This window comes from Alosa pseudoharengus, unplaced genomic scaffold (genome assembly GCF_046254945.1).
Source record: "Alosa pseudoharengus isolate Yale_2024_CS ecotype anadromous, Long Island Sound unplaced genomic scaffold, YU_APseudo_1.1 YU_APseudo_1.1_scf_8, whole genome shotgun sequence".
Lineage (NCBI taxonomy): Eukaryota > Metazoa > Chordata > Actinopteri > Clupeiformes > Clupeidae > Alosa > Alosa pseudoharengus.
The window spans coordinates 32,474,708-32,483,998 of record NW_027468870.1 but is presented as its reverse complement, the minus strand read 5'-3'; the positions used below and the strand labels follow the sequence as shown (position 1 = coordinate 32,483,998).

Below are 9,291 nucleotides of genomic sequence, written 5' to 3'. Positions count from 1 at the left end.
GCCTAGGAAGAACAGTACAGTGCATTTTCATGCACTGTAATAAGAAGCCTAGGAAGAACAGTATAGTGCATTTTCATGCACTATAATAAGAAGAAGTTGCCTAGGAAGAACAGTACAGTGCATTTTCATGCACTGTAATAAATCGGATAACAGTAGAGTGCATTTTCATGCACTCTAAAAATTTAATGATACATAATTTCCCACTGATATGCCCCTCTTCTCTAGCCTGGCTTACGTCAGACCTCATGAGCATGAATAAAATCGCGCGCGTAAGGCAGATCTCCAGATAAAAACACAAACCAAACCATTCAGGTGTATGCATGCATTTCAGTTTCACCATATTGAATTGAATACTTAACTTGGTGTAAAGAAGTCACTCCTATTTGTAAAAGTTTCTGGTGTAAAACATGCAGGCTCCTGCGGGCGTTGATGTGATGGTCAATGGCCATCCCATGTAGCAAGCAGGGAACCAGTTGGTAGTTCACCAAAGTGCCTGACCTGTACACTGTATGAATGACAGTCTTGGAGCAACAGAGCCGATGCAGAAAGTCCGGCAGGTAGGCAGTGCATAAAACAGTATTGGACATGCCAAGTCAGTCAGTAGGCCTTGTGGCCACGGCATGTTATCATGTCTGAGCTCGTCCATCCTGTGATTTACAGTAATCCATAACTCCTTCACAGAGGTCACAGATTTATGGATTCAATAATAGCATGTTGTTGAAGAAGTCAGACTTTACAAAACAATTCTGAATTCCATTTAACAGAACTTTATTTCATATGGCTTTGCAGTACACAAAATGATGTAGTGCCAACTGATGACTGGACCAGTTTACATTATCATTGTATTAACCTCTGTAGACATAGACACAGAACTGTACAAATTCCATGGATTTGTTTCTATATTAGTGGTCTTATGAATAGGTTGCTATTTTCAGTGTTTGAAGATGTTATACCTAACATTTGATATCCTAAAGAATGAATAACATTGGCTGACTAGCGTGTATTTGTTACAATTTGGATGGTTTGGTGTCAACAACTTGTTATAAAAAGTCGTTAACAAGCTTTGTGTGTGATATGCATGAGTTTTATTTACAACAGAGTGGAGTATGTTGGTATAATTCTTGGTGTGGTTGATGTATGCAGTATAAGGAATGCTACCGTATTGACAAGAATGCCTGCATGTCAACCAAATATTTACAACATGGAAAAAATGCAGCATTTGATTTGTTAATAAGATGCACTTGAAAAAGCAAGCACATTTAAGCACTGACAAAAGACACAAGGATAATATCCTCCCTGATACTTTCACAGAGTTCCCTTCCCTGGGAATAAGGCAAGCAGTCAGTGAAAAAAAACAGAAACTGTCCTATCCTGCATATGCTATAGTAACAACTTTCACTTTGTTTAGGAGGTTCGTAAGTCCAGCATTAAAGATATGAATATTTGCCCCTTAAAGTTAAGGTCAGAAATATAGTAATAAGGATCAAGGGTTAGAGCAGCATTAGAAACATTAGCCTGCCTTGTGCAGATAATTGTTTGTTACTAGGAATGTATCACTGGCTTAAAGATTAACGTTACAGCTTCTATTGGCTATAGGCCTCAAAAGAGAAGAAGAATTCTAAAGCGCATATATCTCACTCTATTGACACAGACCTGTTTCTCGCACACACACACACACTTTTCCTAGTAAATGTATCGTTAAAGCTGATAAACCAAGTAAAGCTGATTCATTTTCCTGCCAGTAAATCTCTGCAAGGCCTACACGCAACCACTGACTAATATGTGAATTCCATGAAAACCCTCCTCTATTGTATGTCTGTGTGAGATCAGATGACCCTGCCTCAGTGTACATCCGTTCCTAAAGACGGACACATTCTGCTGCCCACTACTTAAACTTGAACTACCTTCTCTCTGTGACCTATTTAAACATGTCAAACATAAAATAAAACTGTACAAGTGCATAAGTACTTTAATGTAAATGTAATTCACACCTAGATCCATTAGTAGCCTTCATCTAGAATGAACTGAGTTGCCTCTAGTAACTAGTTAATTTAAATGAAACCTTGACGCTAGGATTTTTCTCCATTTGTTAAGTCTGTTGCTGTAATGACAGCAAATTATGGAGGGATCAGAAAGGCAGTCTATGGCGTTTAGTCAGCCGTGGGTCCCTGACCCACACTACTGCTGTCGAAGAAGCGGCCATGTTTGAGACCTAGAAGCCTCCAGATCAACCCTTACACTCTCTCTCCCCCTCTCCTAAAGCACCTGTACAATCACACGAAAGTCTGCACAGGTGTGATGGAGCGTGTGGGAGACCCAGCTCTCTCGGAGGAGGACGAGGCCGCCCGATTGGCCACCTCCCTCTGCAGCTCCTCTACTCTCTTCTGAAGTTCGGCACGCTTGGCTAGAAGCTCTTTGTAGCGCTGGTGCAAAGGCTCCTACAAACAAACAAAAAACAAAAACAGATGAGTGAGAGAGAACAACAGACAGATTATAGCCCTCTTTCCCATACTCCTGAAGCAACATGTTGATTGGCTGAAATTGTTTATGATTTGGACTGAGCCATTATGTTTGTTTTCAACAAGCCAAGACTGTGAGAACCCCTGAGCTTATTTTTTTTTTGAACATGCATGCAGAATGGACAGCTAGATGCCTGTGAGGCCTTCTGAATTTGATACACCTTTAGATGAAAAATGGCAGTCATATCTGGCAAATTATTTCTCTTGATGAATCAGCATGAATTCCAAGTGTAATAGAGGATGTTTGTTTAGGAAGGTAACAAGAATTCCAAACTATGTGCAAGTGAGCATATAGAGAGGTGTATTTACTAAATCTGACCTGTGGTCTCATGCGAGGATTCCAGCGGATGTAATACCCCACCCACAGCTCTAGATGGCGCATACTGACTACAGGAAACAGTACATGAGAGGAGTAGTTCACATATAAGGGGTTAGAAAACTCTTCAAGCTGACTATTAATTAAAGACCACAGTGACACCGTCTTCTTTGGTAATTCCTGGAAAACGAGAACAAAAACGAAAACAAAAATGTATTAATAAATAATATATGTATTAATAAATATATAAATGCACAAGTTGCCATCTATTTACATCACAATAAACACACAATGTAATACACACACTCCTTACAAACCTCTTTGAGTCGTTGCTGTTCACTATTACACATGAAGGTCCCAAACAAGCAACTGTATAGATGGTCCAGGATGGTGATGAGGAAGTACTCATTAAATTCAAATGCAGCAGGAAACTACACAAAGACAGATATCACATAAATATAACAATTTCATTACATCGATTATACATTTTAAGATTATATTCCTAAAATCAGTTTATATCGATCTCTACTTCCTAATCACTAAGTTGGTTGTTTACACTGGTGAAATCTGAAGAAGTCCGAAAATAATTAAACTACTGCTTCTTAACCGTAAATATGTCACTTTTTCCTCAATTGACTGTTAATTCTAACCATCCTACAACTAGTTACTATTTAGGCTGACATCTGGGACCAGATGCATAACTTTTAGCTCACCTGCCGAGTCATCTGCCAAACACAGTCGATGAACTGCAGGAAGACTGGAGAGCGATCAGCATCTGTGTGGTTCTTGTCTCCATGACCAATCCTCTGCACGAGGAAAAAAAGTAACAGAAAGGAATAGTGACGCTTCTGTTTTAACATTCCATATTGGTTGATGTAAATTTGCCATTTGGTTGATGTTATTTGCCATTTGTGCACTGATACTTGTATGTTGTTTAAGAATGTCTATAGCTGACGATTCACAAATTAACTTTTGAAACAATGTTGCATTGACATTGCTCCTGAGTGATGTGGTTCTGACACATTCTCATTGATTTTGGCCAACAACAGCTATGTGGTTGAAAAGAAACATTGCTCAAAAAGTTGCCGCATGCATCATCACCTAAAAATACAACTGTGAAAATAGAAATGTTAATGATAAACGTGTCCTACTTATGGCAAACAGTGTGAAATGTGTGGGTAAAAATGGTGCATGTAGCGTGTAAAGCATCTAAAGGTGGAGGATGAAGCACCACCCACAAGACAAAATGGCTAGACAACAATCTAAGAACAGATTAAGACTCAAGTGTCCTTCCCCTCATCTTTTCTCTCTGCCCCATCCCTCTGTCTGTCTCTATCAAGCTTTGCACCAATGTCTGTCTGTCTGTCTCTATCAAGCTTTGCACCAATGTCTGTCTGTCTGTCTGTCTGTCTCTATCAAGCTTTGCACCAATGTCTGTCTGTCTGTCTGTCTGTCTGTCTGTCTGTCTGTCTGTCTGTCTGTCTGTCTGTCTGTCTGTCTGTCTCTAGCTTTGCACCAATGTCTGTCTGTCTGTCTGTCTCTTTCTAGCTTTGCACCAATGTCTGTCTGTCTGTCTCTAGCTTTGCACCAATGTCTGTCTGTCTGTCTGTCTGTCTGTCTGTCTCTAGCTTTGCACCAATGTCTGTCTGTCTGTAGCTTTGCACCATTGTCTGTCTGTCTGTCTCTCTCTAGCTTTGCACCAATGTCTGTCTGTCTGTCTTTCTGTCTCTAGCTTTGCACCAATGTCTGTCTGTCTGTCTGTCTGTCTGTAGCTTTGCACCATTGTCTGTCTGTCTGTCTGTCTGTCTCTCTCTAGCTTTGCACCAATGTCTGTCTGTCTGTCTGTCTCTCTCTAGCTTTGCACCAATGTCTGTCTGTCTGTCTGTATCTAGCTTTGCACCTGTCTGTCTGTCTGTCTGTCTCTCGTAAAGTAGATTGGGAACAAAATAGAACATTCAAGCATTGTTTTTGTTTTTCTTGTTGAAAGGGTCTATCTATACTGAAAACCGCTCTGTCCAACTATAACTATGTTTGGATCAGTGACTGTACACAAACAATCTATGTCAGCATATGTCATTGAGGAATGATGATGAGATACCGGTAATATGTTTAGTATTGTCTAAGTAAGGCTTCAGAGGACTTGTCTAGTATTATGGCTGATAATACATAATTATGTGCCAAGCATTGGTCTTCATACCAGTTGGAAGCGGTGACCAAAGCTCAGCCACTCTTTCTCCAGCAGCATCTGGAAGCCTCTGATGGTTCTGTAGTGAGCATCCAGCATCAGCATGGCTAAAGAGGTCAGCTGAGCAGTGCGGTCCCAGCCATCACTACAGTGCACCACCACAGAGGTCTTGCCAGACTCCACTTTATCTGCAATCCGCAGTGCTCCCGCCAGGATAGACTGGACATCAGAATGAGTGACAGAAGGAATGAATCATCATGTCAAATTTAATTAATGGATGCTATATCTGTATCATATACTTAAGTCTCATAATACATTTTCCCAGTAATTGTTTATTCCTACTTTCTGCCTTTGGGTTGACTCTTACCTTGATGTGCTCAAGCCAGTGGGTGGACTCCAAGTTTGAGAGCCAGTGAGCCTCGTCAATGTTGGGATACACCACCTCCTTCAGTTTTCGTAGTGACTCCCGCATAACATGGAGATTGTGGATATCTAGAAACACCAGCTCTGCATTCTGATAGGCATCTTCACTCTCGTAACCGCCACCTTTCATCTAAGAAATACAAGTAGAAAATGTCAGAACCCATCTACTGTTCTGTTCATTTGAAAAGTCATATGTCGACCTAGTCCTGGTTTGGTATTGTATAATCTGGTCAATTTGCCTTATTAGCTGCTGCATTCACACTTGGTCTGACATCAAATATGAAGAGCTTGTGGGACTGTGCGTTGGCATCCATGATGGCTTGCAGAAGTTTCTCGTCCTCTTTGCTGCGTTTCCCGTTCACTCCCACCATGGGCTGGCTACATCGTGTTATCGTTGCCTGGCTCTCTGGGTGTATCCATGACAACACCTTCAGGAAAAGCAAACGGCCATTTGCATGGTGAGCATGTTAGTTTTTAAGATAAAGATTCAACTTTAATTTTAAGAACTGGACTGAGGGCCAAATTAGATTATATTAGGTTAGATTCAACTTTATTGTCATTGTGCAAAGTACAAAGACAACGAAATGCAGTTTGCGTCTAACCAGAAGTGCAAAAAATAGCAGTGCAATGTGATATACAAAGTATAGGCAGGTAGTGCATAGACAGGACAATACATATAGTGCAGTGTAGATAGTAGTATACAGTTAATTTACAAAAGGTGGTTTAGAGTAGTATAAATTAAATATAATTTAAAGGACCAGTATGTAGGAAATAATAGAAAATAAATTGTAAACATTCCAAAAATGTCCCCATATATCGTCAGAGGGTAAGAAAACACGATGAATTGAAGTAATGGCTTATTTGACAACATTACTATAACCCATAAAAACCCGTAAAACCCGTGAAAAAAAATGAGTTACGGGGCGGAATCTCTTGGAATTTTCGTTTATGTTTTGAATTCTAGAATAGCGTATTAATAATGGGCTAGCGCGTCCTCCTATTTGGGTTGCCAAATTGGCAAAGGCCAACTGTCAACAGCTGTCAGTTGTAGTCATGAACGAGTAGCCTACGAGGTGGGCAAATTTCCAAAATTAAAACAAGAAACCAATTAAGTGGACATCGGAGGAGCTTCCTGCGACGTCTTCATCAACCAGAGACGGTTCTGAAGGATCTTTGGTCAAACGAAGAATATCAAGTCTGACGCAGAGCTGGCCATATTTCTCCACGACAGGAAGCCTAGGCTAAACTTCATCTGCATCGCTAACTTCAGCTAAATATGTTACGTTGGTTAGAGAGGTATGTTTTGTTTTCACTGTTTCCGTAATGTGTAGCTGGGTCATGGTTGGAGAAATGTTAAAGCAGCTGCAGATCAACTAACGTTAGTCTGCATTACATCTGGCAACCCAGAAGAGGCTCGCGTCTAGGTAGTCTTGAGAACGTTCACCAGTGTTTTGATTTTGGCCTACAGAACGTTCGGTAACAATTCTACAAATCGCTCCTTTAAATATAAATGGGTAATGTCACTTACTGGAATGCGGCCTTTGGCCCTGAAGGCTGATACCCTCTTCAGCTCCTCATCGGGAATGGTTACCGGAACAACGAGGGTGGAGGGGTATGTGTCACACAGTTCATAATGGTCATTAACCTTAGATATCCTCCAGCTTTCATTGGGCAGTCCCTAGTACAAAAGAACCAGTTAAACCAACAAACAAAAAAACTGCTAATACCAGTCAGTGTTTTTTTTATGCAGAAATCGCTCACCTGTCGTTTATATTCAGCCAGGGCATCATATACTTTCCATCCATTCTCAGGAAAAACCTGGTCATAATCACAGGCAAAGAGAGGCTGAAAGACATACAAGGAGAAAGTGCAGGTGGTTCAGGGAGAGAAGCAGGGAAGTGAAGAGACTTACAGCTGAAAAGTCACACCCAACATGCTGACAAAAAACTTTAGCTTTTAACAAAATAGGTTTAAATGTTCACAAAAAAATGCTTTACCAGTCCATTAGAAACAGGGAAGGCGTATTTCATGAGGTTCTCAAAGATCGACTTCTTCAGAGTATCTTCTGGCTGTTTATGTACAAAACGCAAATTTCTGATATCCTGGGAAAACAAAAAAAATCTGGGTTAGGGTAATCTGGGTCCATCATTTTTACGGACAAGTTGCTTAAACACAGTTTCTCTCCTTACTTTACATATGATCCCATAAGACACCTCTCCACGACTTGTAGCAGCTCCAATCTTTTCCACACGACTCAAAACGCCAAGGGGTATATCTAAAACTGTGCCTGCATCCTGTTATAAATATGGACCCATGTCAACATTGAAACTTTATTAACTATGTCCATAGGAGATACAGAGTGTGTTTGTGAATGTGCATGTCATGAGTACATACCCTGTCCATGCATTTGAAAAACAGTCGATAGTTTGTGACAGTCAAGGTCCCTCTGAGTGCTCCAATGAATGGGCAAATGTAAGTGACGTCTTTGGCTGAAATGTTTAGAGAAGGAGCGTACAAGTTTTAGGACAACATAAAAATAGAAGAGTGGATAAAACCAAGACACGCAACAACGATTTATAATATTTGCACTAGGCCTACTGTACATTTTTTCATCACAAACTGGAGTTTACATGCTATACAATTCCAAAGCGTCAACAATAATTTAAAAACAGTAATTTACTAATATCGATGTGCGTACCCATATCTTGAACAGTCTCCTTGGTCAACAACTGTGGTTCATCTTTATGTGAGTCTCTGAACACCTTGGGGACTGGTTTGTTTCTTATGTTTGACTACTCAGTGGTGAAGGACAAAACATAGACAATTAAGATAATCAAAATCTACAATGAGTAATTTCTGATCAAAAGGAAAAATTGTTCAATGTATTACCCGAAGCTGCTCGGGGGACAAGGGCGAGTCTGACACCGAAACAGAATCCGAGGATATAGCTGAAGGAGGCTTTGCCTGAGAGGAACGGTCAGACCGTGACGTTGAGGAACTGTGAATAAGTGTAAAGTATTGGTCAGTCAGTTAACTTTTAGAAAACGTCAGGACGTTTTCTATCTTAAACTGCCTCTTTGCAGAAATGAATTACATACATTTCGACGTAAATAAATGCTTGCTAACATTGGGGCTAGCTATTCCAATTACACCAGAATACAGGAAGGCAGTGTTAATATTAGTATTAACGTTATAAGGATATGGAAGAAATAAAGCTGGTTGTGGCAGTGATTGTTAACGCCAGGCTAACACCAATGTTGGTTGACTAGTTCACATGTTATTCACGCTCGTGTACAGAACAACATTTTAACTGGGATAAACATTTCCATACAACTTATGCTAACCTAGCTAGCTGCCAACTAATTTGGTTAAGCCCCACCTGGATAGAGAATCAACACTCGGCTGCCGGGAGGATGATTGTTTGGAACCCAAACTGTCGACGCTACCACTCTTTTCCATTTTCAAGCTCTTGCTTCAAGTTTCGCCAAGTTAAGGTAAAAATAGGATATCTGAGTTTTATATATAGTTTTTACTTTGTCCTCAAAGGGAAATTAGCCTGCTGAAGGGACAGGAAGCTGCCATCTTTTCCCACAGTTCCTAATCCAGGGGTGTGGTTTGTTTTCCGCTGACAGATCCGTGAACAGAGAGGGGTGTTCACAAACCTCACACAGTGGCCTGCTTGTTCATCAAAGCCTAAGCGCACCACACCAAAGCATAGTCCCTAAATAAGCCCAACTGATACTAATTTGATGTAGGCCTATGACATTTTAACTAATAGCCTATGCTTTGTTTAGATACTTGCGCCATTTCATTTTGAACTTGAACAACCTTCAGTGCAGCACAATAAT

At 40.5% G+C, this 9,291-nt stretch overlaps 1 protein-coding gene across 2 annotated transcripts; it reads right to left on the bottom strand.

Annotated features, from left to right (window-relative positions):
- Positions 1-744: 744 nt before the first annotated feature.
- Positions 745-9,060, bottom strand: mtmr2 (myotubularin related protein 2). Of its 2 annotated transcripts, none has more exons than XM_076274023.1 (15): positions 8,823-9,060; positions 8,333-8,441; positions 8,142-8,235; positions 7,838-7,932; positions 7,633-7,737; positions 7,441-7,545; positions 7,205-7,288; positions 6,972-7,121; positions 5,683-5,871; positions 5,388-5,573; positions 5,033-5,239; positions 3,549-3,641; positions 3,153-3,266; positions 2,839-3,015; positions 745-2,438 (listed from the first exon to the last, which is right to left on the bottom strand). In XM_076274023.1, exons 1-15 carry the CDS (start codon positions 8,900-8,902, stop codon positions 2,274-2,276), a joined length of 1,953 nt encoding a protein of 650 aa, XP_076130138.1. In that variant the 5' UTR covers positions 8,903-9,060; the 3' UTR covers positions 745-2,273. The 2 variants fall into 2 exon arrangements, with proteins under 2 accessions (XP_076130138.1, XP_076130139.1); XM_076274024.1 differs by having other exon boundaries at positions 7,205-7,261.
- Positions 9,061-9,291: the final 231 nt, after the last annotated feature.

What these genes read in the sequence shown, in the direction of transcription:
- mtmr2 (XM_076274023.1), bottom strand. Translation starts at nt 8,902, where the DNA reads ATGGAAAAGAGTGGTAGCGTCGACAGTTTGGGTTCCAAACAATCATCC. An exon ending in GGAGACTGTTCAAGATATGG is followed by an intron (nt 7,933 to 8,141) that starts GTACGCACATCG and finishes TAAACATTTCAG; the next exon opens with CCAAAGACGTCACTTACATT. An exon ending in AACAGCAACGACTCAAAGAG is followed by an intron (nt 3,016 to 3,152) that starts GTTTGTAAGGAG and finishes CTCGTTTTCCAG; the next exon opens with GAATTACCAAAGAAGACGGT.